This window comes from Amblyomma mixtum, chromosome 9 (assembly GCF_055824585.1).
Source record: "Amblyomma mixtum isolate Tamu chromosome 9, ASM5582458v1, whole genome shotgun sequence".
Lineage (NCBI taxonomy): Eukaryota > Metazoa > Arthropoda > Arachnida > Ixodida > Ixodidae > Amblyomma > Amblyomma mixtum.
In genome coordinates this window covers 95,396,487-95,411,073 of record NC_143020.1, presented here as the reverse complement: position 1 = coordinate 95,411,073, position 14,587 = coordinate 95,396,487, and the positions used below count along the sequence as shown (strand labels likewise).

The 14,587-nt window shown below is 45.7% G+C and overlaps 1 protein-coding gene across 3 annotated transcripts in view; it reads right to left on the bottom strand.

Moving 5' to 3' along the window:
• Positions 1 to 14,587, bottom strand: part of LOC149330221 (RNA-binding protein Unr-like) — a 49,421-nt gene that overhangs the window by 29,077 nt on the left and 5,757 nt on the right. For 2 of the 3 annotated variants that reach the window (XM_089560829.1, XM_089560830.1), the window contains exons 3-7: positions 12,713 to 12,832; positions 8,805 to 8,901; positions 7,206 to 7,360; positions 3,573 to 3,899; positions 576 to 835 (exon numbers count right to left, since the gene is read on the bottom strand). In XM_089560829.1, the coding sequence (XP_089416955.1) occupies positions 576 to 835; positions 3,573 to 3,899; positions 7,206 to 7,360; positions 8,805 to 8,901; positions 12,713 to 12,832 (959 nt within the window). Of the gene's footprint in view, positions 1 to 575; positions 836 to 3,572; positions 3,900 to 7,205; positions 7,361 to 8,804; positions 8,902 to 12,712; positions 12,833 to 14,587 lie in introns of those variants that run through there. The other variant, XM_089560831.1, reaches the window with a different exon arrangement.

The window sequence follows — 14,587 nt, the reverse complement described above, 5'->3', positions numbered from 1 at the left end:
CACAGCCACTCTACACATCTGTGCCTCTCCCATTCTGCCTTTGCCCAGGTTCAACTGGTTGAAAACAAACTGCCAGCTTCAACGGTGCATGCATAGTTCGTGTTAGCAACAGGCCCAAGAGACGGGCTGCAGCAGCTGTCAAGCACCCACTTGTCACCCTGTCACCCTGCTGGCAAAGATGGAACTTCAAGGAACCACATCACTCACGCCTGCGTCGCTCAACATGCATTTGTTTTCACCCAGTTTTCTGCGTTGCAGATGCACCCGCCAGGGGGCGCCACATGTTGTGAAGAAAGGCGGATTCCAGCACGTCTACTGCAGGTTTCGACACACTTCTTTCCCCTAGAAAAACATTCGCAAATAAGCTGTTCGCATCATCTGCATTCACAAAGCAGTAGGGCTTTCCTAGCACACTAATTTATGTCTAGTGGTGCTAGACATAAATTAGCGTGGGCAGTCAAAAAAGAAAAAATAACAATGCCCATCCAACAGCGCTTGACATAAAATAGTGTGAGCAAAATAAAAACAATATTGGCAGATCGACGCGCAGCACAGTGTCTCTGCGTTCCACTCACTCTTCGCCACGGGTGTAGACGATGCGACCGGGCAAGGGGTCCGAGGCGGCCGCCTGTGACGGCCGCCCCCGGTCGGCGACCACGGTCACACGGCCCTGCAGCAACTCGGGGTCAATGTCCTCGAAGACGACGGTGCCGGGTGCCAGGCGGGTGATGTTGCACGCCACCTCCTTGCCGTTGCGCAGCTGCACGCTGAACTCAACGTCCTCGCCCAGCGACAGCGCTCGGAAGTCGCTGCACTCGCTCGAGTGGAAGAAGATCTGCACACGGGCAGAGCGGAAGTCAGAGGCATACTTTGTAGGGCTAGCCAGCATTGCGTCAAGGGTCCCCAGAAAGAGGGTCTTAAGAGAATAATTTTAAGAGCGTGAGCTCTTCCTCATCACATTTCAAGATTTCGTGGGGTCTGCTACCACCCCGAGATCACAGCGCCATCTGTGGCAGCAACTAGAAAACAGCACGTCTGGCACTGAGACTTGTAGCGCCATCTACAATAGCATTGTAGAAACAACCATATCAATTCTAGTAATCCAAACAGCTTACACTCGTTACTTCAACGTCTTCCAGACAGTGGCCGCCTTTTTTAATTAAAGAAGGGACAATTATGAAATCTTCACGGATTAAAAGGAGCCGTGACGCTGCTACACAGTGCAGCTCGAAGGTGGAAAGTCGTTCGACTTTAGCGCCCCCTATGCTCCGTTTCACATACAGCAGTCAGCACTGCAGAAACTGCCGAAGTAGTGCATCCGCGAAACCATGTTATACCCCTGCCACACGGCAAATTTAATGTCATTCCCATCGAATGACATTCGTTCAAAACGACATTAGTTTGCTGCCACACGAGAAAATCTAATGTCATTCGATGAAAACGACATTAGGTATCGAATGAGTTCCCTGAACACATTCGCCTGCGACGTCCGAGCTAATGTGTTCCCTCGACACCAGAGACTTGGTGATAATATACACCGAAAAACACGATTACAAAAACGTCACAAGCACTGTAATATTTCCGCGTCCCTACGATTGTGCTGTCTTACTGCACAATCGCATTTTTATGTATATAAAAATGCCAAATAGAATTGGAAAAAAATGAAACTCACTCTCGCTACCAGCCTTGCGTGGTTAACATTCACAACATGGCGACGCCCAGCTCGCCCGCTTCGGACCGAATACTGCGTCGCCGCTGCATTTTTCGACGCGATAGCTTGCTCTAAACGGTTGTATTCGCTTTTATTTTGTGCATTCTCATCCCTCCGTAACAATATAGGTTTGAAATATCAGTCGCTTTTGAGATAAATTTCAGAATTTCTTGATGCTAGTCTTAACTATGTACGGCGTACACTGTCGTCATAGCAACGACCCCGAGCGAAGTATTTCTCCAACTTTGCACTAGAATCTACATTCTCATTTCATCCAATTCATTTACATTAAAAAAAAACAAAGCCTTCGAATGCATTCATTACTGCCGTTAATAAAAGAGAAAAACATTTTTTCAGCACTCAGTTCGGGAGGTTTGACTTGCTATCGTCTAGATGGCGCCACAGTATTTTATGCTTCTCGCGCGCTACGCTAGTCACACCCAACCACCGTGCTCCCTACCAAAACTGTTGTGAGGACGGGCGGCAGTGTGCGCAAGGTGCGCCCGTAGCATGCGCAAAGCTTTTGCGGACGCACAGCTAATACTGTCTAATTTCACCATAGAGAGCATTTCACAATATGACGTCCGCCATTTGCCTGCTGCCGCTGGCTGAGGTTTGGCTTGGCTTGGACTTGTGGTGGATAGCAGTGATCAACATGTTATTGAAATCAACGTTTTTAGATCCCTCGCACAGCGCGCCTATCTAAATATGCTGATTAAAATGAGGATGAAGATTTTAGAATCGGTTTCCATTAGCAAAGCAATACTTTTTGCAACATATTGAAGCATACATCGAAATTTTTGTATGCTGTACTCACTGTACTCTCTTTCCATCGCAATCGCCATCATTTGCAAATGACATTAGTTTTTGCCGTGTAGCAGCGCGCAGAAAAAATGACATTAAGTCGAACAAATGTCATTCGATGAGAATGACATTAAATTTGCCGTGTGGCAGGGGTATTACTCCACCACGTATCACTCATTCTTATCAGAGCCCCAGTGAGTGTTTGGACGAAAACAAGGAGGGGTGTAAAATAAAGTGCTAGCATTGAAAATCATGGTCACAGCTGCAAGGCGCTCACTGTTCAGGCCCTCACGCTGCAGTTTTCACCAAGTGTGAACTACTTTTTAGGCGCGGATGGAGTCGGAGTGATTTGCCCAACCTGCTGTGTATCGTATCGCCATGTGTTATCCTTATTTCTCGAAGTCTCTATGAGCCGCAGGACGAAAATGCGGCAAAAGTTATAATGATGTCCAGGAAATCACCAGTGAAGGGACTTAAGATCTGCTGCAATGAAATATGCCTGGGTTCATTTTGACTGCACAGTGAACTACTCTTTTGGATGCGGACTTGGCCTGCACGAAGAGGTGTGCTAGCATTTTACTTAGGAGTTACGCGGGCACATACAGTCGCCTGCCAATTTTTAGACGCTGGAAATTTGGACATCTAGAATATTCAGACAGCATCACAGAATGGCCACACCACAACACACTTACCTGAAAGATATCTTTCCTGCCTGCTTCATCACTTGGATTCCATTCCCAAACACTTCAGGCTCATTATATTGATCAGTGAATGCATACACGCAGCTACATAAAGCACACAGAAGAAAATGAAAATAAAAACAAACGATGAAAACTGTGTTTTGAAGAGGCACAGATCAGAAAACGTGTGGCAAGACCAGTTTTATATCGGAAAAGAATCACTGGACTAAGGGCAATCGACCGTTGTGCAAGAAGATGGACCAAGCCATCTGAAGACCGCTGAAGACCGGTGAATCTAGAGCTCAATAAAGTTTTTCACTCACTCACTCACTGTGACCCACTGGCCAAGGGCCTCTAGTAGTAAACGGAAAACTCGCCTCCTTGACGACATCTCCTCGTTCGATGAAGCCAAACGTGTCCTTGAGAGCGCAGACGACGCCCTGTTTGCGCTGGCCGCCGCCACCAGAGGGCGATCCACCACCAGAGGGCAGGCTCTTGCGGGCCCCTTTGTTGGCGGAGGAGGAAGGGGAGGGCGCGGCATTCTCCGGCCGCACACGTCGGGCACAGGGGGCGCCCGTCTCCTTGCAGGTCGCCAGGTAGAAGCGCACGCTGTCGTTGTGGTGCAGCGTGTAGCCTTCCTCGACGTCCTGCTCCGTGTACGGCAGGAAGAAGCACTCCCCACGGCTCTCGTACGCCACCCGGCCCTGTGCAGCACAGCACACCAGGAGCGTTTTCATCATCACCTTTACTCCAGGCCTTGACATGAAGCAAATTCAAAACGGTGTCACAAATTACAAACACAATCAGAGGAACACCAGGCAATAACACGCATTATTGCCTGGTGCCTTTGTAAAAACCTTGTTCTGGACTGCGCAAGTAACCGTTGGTTTTTTCTATATACAGTCTAGCCCGTTTATAACGATGCCACTTATAGCAAAATAGCAGTTATAACGAAGGGATTTCTATTTCCCTTTCCCATTTTTGCATTTTCAATACATTTTGGGTCCAGTTTTAACGAAGTAAATAAGAGCGCGGCAGCAGATATAACGAAGGGATTTAATACCAACCGAAAAATAATCTGCCAATCAACACATTTTTGCGTCCTTGAGGCGATTTTTTTCCGAGAAATTAAGAGCAAAATTCGGCTGACGGCGTCCTTTCGTGGCGTCGTCTGCTCTCCTGCGGAGCGAAAGGTTCCTTCACTGCATCGCATGGCACGCCGGTCTCGTGTTGCGCCGTCCTTGAACGGCGTCACGGTCGTCATGGGAACGAAGCTACCGTGATTGACGTCACTGCAACCGCTGATGCTGCCGCCGCGACGGGCTGCTTGGAGCAGCTTTGGGATTCCGCTAGCGACTTGAACCTTGTGCCTGCGGGTCTAAGCCACATGGACTTCGTTTTCACCGACGAAGACCTTGTTGCCACCGAGGACTTGACGACTGAAGAAGTTGCCGGGAGTGTCATGGAAGAGACCTTGGCGGAGAGCACCTCCGACAGCGAATGCGACGATGCTAGTTGTGCCCCTTAGCCGGTCACCTCCGCAGCGGCCATCGCAGCTGTTGACACGCTACGGATGTACCTCGGGAGTCCGGAGTTCGACCAGATCTTTGGTTCGCAGTTGGATGGTATGGAAGCCGCAATCCTGAAGTCCGCACTCGCGAAACGTGTTCAGGGGACGCTGGACGACATCTTTCAGCGGCAATAAATCGGTATGCCGATGTTTGCATTTTATTTTCGTAGTCCACATATTACGAAATAGCGGATATAGCGAGGTGATTCCCGATTCCCGCCGACTTCTTTATAACCGGGCTAAACTGTATTATGTGTTTTATTAAATTTTGTCAGTTGTTAGTGAGCACTTGTGTTGTTGTCACTCTGTCTCCGTCCCTGTTCTTGTGGTGCCATAGCCGTATGAATTCGTACCAACTCGCCCGATTCTCAACCCTTTTGAACTTTCCCACACAGTTTGCCCCGAGGAGACACTGTTAGCACAGAGCATCTTTAGTTTTTGCAATCACAACACTATACTGTGTGAATCAAACCTGGCTTCGAAAATCTACATTGCAAGCTCCTTTGTTTGCTTGGATTCAATTCGTTTATTTTGAACTCGAGGCTGAAGGCCCCCAGGTGAAAAAGATGTTTCACGACAGCTTGAAAAGTGCCTGGGGGCCCATACAAGGCCACAGAGGTCACAGAATAAATTACAGTGCAAGTTCACTTCTTCAAACAAAATGTGAAACAAATCCAGAATACAATAATCAACAAAACAATAGTTATAAATGAAAATTAAAAGTAATTAGAGTTCTGCCTCAATTCACTTGTGTCACGCCATCTTTTGGAACACTGTTGGAATGATGCCATTTGCACCATGGTTTAACTAAAAAATTTAACTTAAAGGTGCACTTAAAGGGTCAGTCTACTGAATTTTATCGACCATATTTTTTTTGCGGCAACCGATAGCTCTTTACTCAAATTACCGTTTAGCCAGCTGTGGTGCCAAGAAGTGTGGTAGAACATTTTAAAATAGAATTTATTGATGTGGGAACACATCTGTATGAGATGGTAGTCTCATCTGGCAACTATCTAGATTTCCGCCGTGCGGCGACAAACATGGCGGCGCCTGTCGAAGCCGGACCTCTCGCTTCGGACTGAATTCTCTTTGTTGCTGCCTTTTTCAGTGCGTTCACTGGCCATAAATGGGGCGCCAGTCTTTCGCTTCGTCTCATCTTGCCTATAAGAAAACATATAAGAGATAAATTTGCTTTATTTTAATAATTAGAGTGACAATTCTGCCTCTCCTAGGCTTAAGTGGAGAGTCGGTTTGTTTACAGCAATGGTTCCCGTCCTGACAACCAGATGGCGCCACTATAGGCTGAGTTTATTTTTGCGCCTCTGCTAGCATACGCTGAACTAAAAGTGGGAATGTGCCTGCGTTTTGCGTACGTTTAAATATAAATATTCATATGATTTACAGAAAAAGCGAGCGGTACGCCTTCTACAGTTTCCTAGAACAAAACGTGCGTTTCTCTGACATTGGGGCATACAAATGGTACGTAGTATATTCACTTATGCTTCTACAAAAAAAGACTACCACCTTCTTGAACAAAATGAACGTTTGGGGTCGCCACCATGCATTTTTACGCGACTTTTAATGTCAAAATAAAATATAAATTCCTGCCTAAACCGGGAGCAGTTCCCTCGTTATTGATGTTATAGGGTGCCAACTACCAGAATATGCCATTATTTATACACTCATCTCGGTGAGTAGACTGACCCTTTAAGAGGAATCTAGACTCGTCTTTTTAAAGCGGTAACTGAATCTACACGCCCCGAGCATTCTTAGAAACATCAAATTATTGCCCTGTGCGGCCGGTTTCCCTAATTTCAATCCGATTAACGTTTGGCTCCCGCGTTTTTTTTTTTAAATTCTCTGCATATGGTGGAAGGAGTCGACCAACGCATGGAGTACCTTTCAGGCAGTCTTTGCTTTCGCTTTTATTTTGTTTTTTTCAGGTTTCCGTGAATAAATAGATCTAGTCAGAGACTACATAGTTGCAAATTAGGCCCACGGAAATAAAGATACGTGTGGACTCTTTGCTTTCGCTGATCACTACGTATCACTCCGCCGATGGCAGAGCGGAAGCCGCCATGAGACTGGCTGAAAGGTTGGTCGACTCGTCCCACCGTCTGCAAGGAATAATAAAAAAAAAAAAGGCGGAAGCCAGGACGTTTAATCGGATTTAAATCAGGGAAATCGGCCGCATAGAGCAATAATTATAAATTTCCAAGTATGCTCGGAACACGTAGATCGAGTTCCGGCGGTAAAAACACCAGTTCAGATTCCTCTTCAGTGCACCTTTAGTGTCTTGGTACCACAACATGAGCGACATTACGAAAAACAGATGTGCTAGTTGGGCACGTTGGCACATGTTCAGTGTAAACAGCCCACACGAACAGCGTCATATTAGTGACTGGTGGTCATGCGCTGTCAGGTGGCCGCAATCCCTCACCTCCTGGCCGTCCTTGGCTTCAGTCGTGATGAAGCCGGTTGCCACTTCATCGCTGAGCACCTCGCTGGAAAGGGCCTCGGAAGAGATTTTCACCACAGCGCTGGCCACGGGCTTGCCCGACTTGCGGTCGTTGGTCATCTCAAACTCCACGGGGTCTGTGTGCACATAACACACACACAAGAAAAAAAAGACATTAAGGTCAGCACACACCAAAAGACCACCCACCCAACTGAAGCAAATGCAGTCGGCGACCAATTTTTCGGACTCGGCGGGACCCGAACAGTGGTCCGAATAATCGAACATCACCGCTCCCCATGTTCTGCCTACTAGCGATAATATTAGACTATATCTGAGTCACAGCCATGATTTCTTCATGCCCGTACCCTATCACATCATGATACCAGATAGTTTGGCGCGGCCTCGGTCATACCACGAATGAATGCAGCTGTGCGAAGCAAGAACGGTCAGTTTGCAAGGGGCGATGACGTTCGCGAAGACCGAGAGGTAACCCATGGGTAATCCACGGGAAGACTCGAGCGGAAGCGAGCACCTCCGAATGCAGTCCCCCTCCCCCGTCTACCGCGTTTGCTGCCCCACATCACGGGGTTGCGTTGTCCAAGCTGCGGCGGACGCTGCAGTTGCCCCGCTGTACCGTGGTTTTCAATGCGATCGCACGCCCTTTGTAGGCCATCTCAATGCCAATGGAGAGCATCTCATTATCTCAAATGGCAACGATGGAGAACAAATAGCCAAGCCTATCCAAGCCAGACCGATTGCGCCTTTCACAGTGGCGGCAAACGGGTTCGTAGTGACAGCAATGCCCGCTCGCGTCTATATTAGGCTGAAATCACAAACTTTCGGTTGAAAAACAATCACCACAATATTGTTGGCGTCTATTTTAGTCCAAAAATTCGAACTTTTAGACTCCACAAAGTCCGAAATATCGGTCGTGAAAACGTACACGTTCCTATGAGGTGCGCGACGGTTCCTCAGTGAAGTCCGAAATATCGCACTAGTCCGAATTATTGGAGTCCGAAGTATTGATCGGCTGCTGTATAATAAAATGACTGTGTGATCCAACTACAACACACAACCTGTCAAACAGCTCTAGAGAAAACAATACTAAAAACTTTAAAAAATAATTTTTAAAAATTGTTTCTGAGCAAAGGAGAGGCGCAGTAACTGTGCCACTTCTCAGCAGACACCCAAACTGCACTGTGAGGGAAGGGAAGGAAGGAGAGAGTGGAAGAAAAAAAGAGAAAAAGAAGGCTGTGATAAATTTTGACCACTTTGGGATCTTTCAACGCGCACTGGCAACGCACAGTGCAGATGTGTCTTTGCATTTCACCTCCACTGAAACCTTTGTTTGTTTGTTTTTCCAGAAGCTGCTTTTCGGTGATGCCACACCAAAGCAATCTGGTGCAATGAGAGGACTGGCGCACATTGACAGCCGATGCTCTCTGCCAAATCTCTAAGACAACAAAGCTGGAATCTGCTGAACGCAGGTGACCAGCTATGCGCACACTGCATGTCGTGCACCGCGGAGTACAAATCATCCTCAACCTCAAACAGAGCGATGTGGAACTAGTGCAGACTCACCTCCGATGCGCAGGTGCTCAATGTTGCCAGAGAACTGGCTGTAGTGGAAGAACAGCCGTGCCGAACGTTCGCAGCACCGGATGAACCCATAAGAGTGCTGCAGGCGAGACGGAGACAGGAAAAATTGTACCCTTCGAGGAAAGTCAGCTCAATGAAGTAGAGGAGAAAAATTCCCATCTACTTCCATTACAGCAAGGCGCAAGACATTTGTAAACCGTAGCAACGACGCTTCTGAATCTTAGTCTGTCCAAATCCACAATGTGTACATCTGTCATTCCAAGGAACAAGTGTTCCACCTCTCGTGGTGACGACCTCCCATATTGAAGCGCGAAAAAAGAAATGCAACCAAATTTATCCCAGAAAATTAAAGAGATCAGGTGTAAAACGAACTTCTTCAAGATGTCCTTCTTCCCCCAAACAATTCGAGAATGGAATAAACTCCCACATGATATTGCTACCATTACCTCCACTGATTTTTTTTTTTTTTCCTCACTGCGAAATATGCATTGTAATTAAGCCCTTGTTTCTTCAATGATTGTAAAAGTGTTACCTGTCTGCTTGTTTGATTGTGAATTCAGTTGCTTGCCTATCTTCCTTTTATCTGCATTTCCTGCTTTTTCGACTGTGTTTGAGTCATCTTCCCCCCACTGTAATGCCTCATGGCGCTGTGGGTACTGTAATAAATAAACTATCAATTTAATCAACTGTTGACACAAAAAGCTTTGGTAGTGGCATAAGCAAGACTTGGCATTTCTGCACTAAAAGAAAGGATGTAAATGAATAATAAGATCAGGCATGAGTATTAAAAGCATCACTGTATCCACTGCCACCATCTATCTTTCAATGTAAAGGCTCGGGCATAACACCATCACATCAGTGACATCGCAGGCCTTGTGAAGAAGTCGCGCGCTGCAATTTGCTTCGTGCAACTGCTGTAAGCGGTAGGGGTGTGCGAATATCAAATTCTTCGAATACGAATACTTGGCTCCGAATATCGAATCGAATATCGAATAATCAAGGCTATAGACGCATTTAACCACTAAAAAACCTTTTTTTGAGCACCCAAGAACATCACAGTTCAACTATCAGTGATGAAATGAGCACAAAAGGTGTGTGTGGCTGCACAAAAAGTGTCAAGGTCTCAAACATTATTCTTAGAAGAGTGGAAATATCATAGAAGATGGCTGGTACACGGCATTGATCAAGGCTAGCTTGCCATAAGCACAAAAACGCGTTGCTGGGATGAACATAAAGGGTTGTCGCGAAGGAAAACCGGCTGTTCCACATGGTCAGGCAGAAGTAGTTCCCTTCTAGCTGAAACGACTTCTCCAGCCACAGAAAATGCCCTCTCAATTGGCACTGAACTGGCTCGTATTGCGAGGTATTTTGTGCACAGCTCTGACTATACCAGCTTCCCAGGTATAGCCACAAAGAAGCTCACCAGCGCAGTCAGCTACGGCATGGCCCTTGGAGGAAGGAATGCGCATTGCTCTGGGCGCCGCCTTGTTGTTATGTCTCTGTCAATAGGGCTTGCGGACCGAAATGAACGCCGGTGCTCACAATGAATATGATACGAATATATTCGAGACAACACGAATACTTGGATTTCGAATCAAATTCGAATACTAAAAATGTAATATTCAAATTATATTCAAAAATTTCGAATATTCGCACACCCCTAGTAAGCGGTTATCTACTGACTCTGAATACCTCAAAGTACCACAGAAGCGTCCTTGCAAGAGGAGTTGGTATAATAAAGACAAATCCCATTCACACGCACATTTCCGCGCTTAAAAAGGAGAAAAACCAAAGCACTGACAGAATAAAGCTGAAAAGAAAACTCCAGTAGACTGGCACAGAATATTTGGTACGCTTATTACAAGTCATGAGAGAAGTGCCAAACAAAGCATGCAAGCAATCTGGAATACAAATTGAAAAAAAAAAGGCAGACACTAGTTACCTTCTTAAGGAAAAGAAGAATGTTTTACTTGTCAGCATTCACTACTGCTTCCTTGAAGACATCAATGCTTTGGGGAACAGTTTCATTTTAAGCTTCCGATTTAGACGAAAAAAAACTTCTCAAAAGCGGGTTATTGTGGCAATCATGACCATCCGACAAAGCCACCCACTAAGGCACCGCTTTGCAGTACACAATATACAGTTTATGGTTAGGCATGCCACAGTGGAGGGCTCCTAAAAATGTGCACAGTACATGGGCCTGTAGCATTTCGGCCATTTTAGGCAATTACCATCGTACATCTAGCGTCACCCGAAAGAAAAGGTCTTTAAACCTCCTGCCCCTAGCTACCTGCCGTAAGCACTTCCGCATCTGCCTATTCCATAAGATTTTGTACTCCAATTTTCAACTTCCCTCTCGATGGATTCAACCGGCACCGTTCATTCCTCACCGTCGTGATCATCAACACAAGGTCACTGTGCCTCATTGTAACACAGTGACATGTGCGCAATCATATTTTCCGCTAACCTCTAAAGAATGGAATTCCCTACCCGCATCATTAACTATACTTCGTCTCACAAGATGTTTGCAGCCCTATGGAAGGTAGAGCTCTCTCGTCCAATCAGGGCTGCAGAAACGCAGAAAATAGTCCCTCGAATATTTTAGGAGTGTATGACTATTAATCAAAACAATAAGCATTGCAACTAAAAACATGATTTGGACAGGTATATTTAAATGGTAGGGAGTGTTTCCATCACTGGTGAAATTACCAGACAAAGCCCGTACGGACACAGCTCTGCGGAGGCCTGCTGCGAGGTAGTGATGCGTCGCCACTTTCCGACATGGCGTCGGTCGAGTCTGTTGTGTCTCCTGTGTGCTCTACACCGACAGTGCGCTGTTTCCCCAAGCAGGCGAAGCAGGTGGCTTTAAATGTTCTTGAAGCGCTTCGCGTCGAGTGCGGGGGCAGTTGGAGTACAAATGCGCTCATCAAGAGGACGGCAAAACTCACGCAGGTGAGCGAGCGAACGCTTTACAAGTGGACAACGGAGACGCTGAACGCGGGCCGAGTGTTGTTGAACGCAGGCCGTTTAACGTGCGTTGCCTCTCGCGCAGCACATGGGCTTGTTTTGCATTTCGCCACCATCGACACTCGGCTGCCTCGGCACGCTGGAGTAAATAAATTTATATGCACATGACACGATTACTGAAACTTACTGCGACGCGACAACAGAGGAACTGATGAGAACAGGTTGCGACAAAAAAAAAAGTGGGGCTAGTCCCTTTGGAACGGGAGTCCGCCTGTCCAAAAACAAACCAAAAAAAAGAATAAAAAGACATCAAGCACCACCTGCTATAGGTAGAAAGAAGCCACCTGGACATCAGGTGGATCGAACCACAGGCGCGTAGGAACACACTAATGTAGTGCGCGCCATCCTGATTGGACGAGAGAGCTGTACCTTTCGTAGTGCTGCAAACAGCTTGTGAGACGGAGTATAGCATCACTGATACAACTCAATTTAGAAGAATACTTACCACTCTGATTGCATAATGATTGCTTTTGTATTTTATTGCAGTGTTGTGCTCTCCACCTACTAGTATTGTTCTTAAAACTATTTTATTAATCTGTTCCGAGTTAATTTTGCTCACTTCTTTTTATCTTGCCTCAGTTGTTCTATAGTTTTGTATGAATTGTGCTTTGTTTACTTTTTTCTTGTTATCAACTGCCCTTCCCCTCTGAAATGTACTTTGTACCCTGAGGGTATCACAAATAAATAAATGAATAAACATAACCCCCGAGCCACTGGGACGGTTAGAGTGCACGAAATAGATGGCACCAAACACATGCAGGCACCCCATGGCACCGGCCACATCCCGATCTATACCCCGATCACCGAGGCAATAACAACAGGCGTGACGTGACAAGCAAGGCGCCTCTTAAGACGGGACTCACGAGGAGTTTCTCGACGATGCCAGCCTCCCGGTGGGAGTTTCCTTGCTTGCCGCCATTCTGCCTGGGGGAACCGGATCCCTGGTCACCGGATTCCTCGTCCCCCTGCTGAGCACCAGACGCCTGCAGAGGCAAACCACACGGTGAAGCACCGTCAGCTGAAACCAGCACCCTTGATAGATCATTGGTGCCTCGTTAAAGGGCCACCGAGGACAAATTAAAGGTCGTCTATTTTGAATGGTTACTGCGTTCAAATGACCAGAGGCCATCTCCATGAAAAACGAACAAAATGAAGTTCGTCTACATTGCATGATTACTGCGTTCAAGCGATCAGAGGCCACTTCTATGAAAAACCGACAAATATAAGTTCACCTATACTGAATGATTACCGCGTTCAAACGATCAGAGGCCACTTCTATGAAAAACGGACAAACTGAAGTTCGCTTATATTAAATGATTACTGCGTTCAAATGATACAGGGGCCACTTCCATGAAAAATGGAAAAACTGAAGTTCGCTTATATTGAGTTATTACTGTGTTCAAATGATCAGAGGCCACTTCTACGAAAAACAGAAAAACTGAAGTTCACCATATTGAATGCTTACCGCCTTCACACGATCAAAGGCCACTTTTATAAAAAACAGATAAACTGAAGATCACCATACTGGATGATTACTGCGTTCAAACGATACAGAGGCCACGTCCATGAAAAACGGACAAACTGAAGTTCACCTACACTGAATGATTACCACGTTCAAACAATCAAAGGCCGCTTCTATGAAAAACAGAGCTTTTATATGCTAGAAAAGGCAAGAAAAGTGAAATACATGTCGCCATTTTCACAAAGAACCCTTCGGTTTGGATGTCACAAAATAGAACAAATTGTTGGGAAAATTATTCAATCCAATTTTCGTGGCAATAATTGTGCATTTCGCAGCTAGACAAACAACGTATGCAGAAAGAGCCACAGAATCAATTCTACTAAGAACACAAGCTGGAAGAAATTTTCCCCGTGTTCCTATAAAGTAGCACGAAAATTAAATTCCACTTTCAGGGTCCCTTTAAGTGGGACGCAGGTTTCGGAGGCGACATTTTTTGAAATTTTCATGTGTTAAGCAATGAAATTTCGCTTGCTTATTGGGAAGTGCACAACTAAGTGAATAAATACAAATTTTTACTAGTATAACTTTGGTAGATTCGACATTATAAATTTTTATGTGGTTCACTGCTATACGAAATTTGCAGAAAGCCTGGCAAGGCAAAAAACATGGTAGAGCCTAGAATCACTTAAACTTTAGCCAAAGGAATCGTTCATGCAGTGAATTTTCCCAAATATCTTTATCAATGTGATTTTTTTGCTATACAGAACATTATATCCATGCTTGCATAATGCACTCGTTACCATCGTGTCAAATTAGTGACAGAGTGAAAATCTCTGGAAGTAATTCAGAAACATACAAACGTCACAGCACAAAGAATTTATCAAGAAACACAATGCAACAAACCGCATGAAAATCCATGAAGCCATTATCATGAAATGCTTTCTGCAAGCACGGTATAGGGTGAAAAGAAAAACACTTGAGAGAACTAGCGTTTTCACGAAACCTCAGCCATTTTGCTACAAACGCTCAATAAGACGAAGGGGCCCAAAAACACAATCTTAGTTGACTGTATTGCCTGTTGATCGCATACAGTAAGTTACAATGGTGGTATTAGCGTCAGTAATAGCGCGTATATTTCGTTTTTTAATATTTTAATGTCCTCCCAAAAACAAATCCATGGCTCTGATGGTGTCCCCACACAGTGGCGGGTTTTAGCAGCGGATATGATGTCACTTGGCGCGAGCTTGATGATTGAACAAACAGTAAATGTACTGCA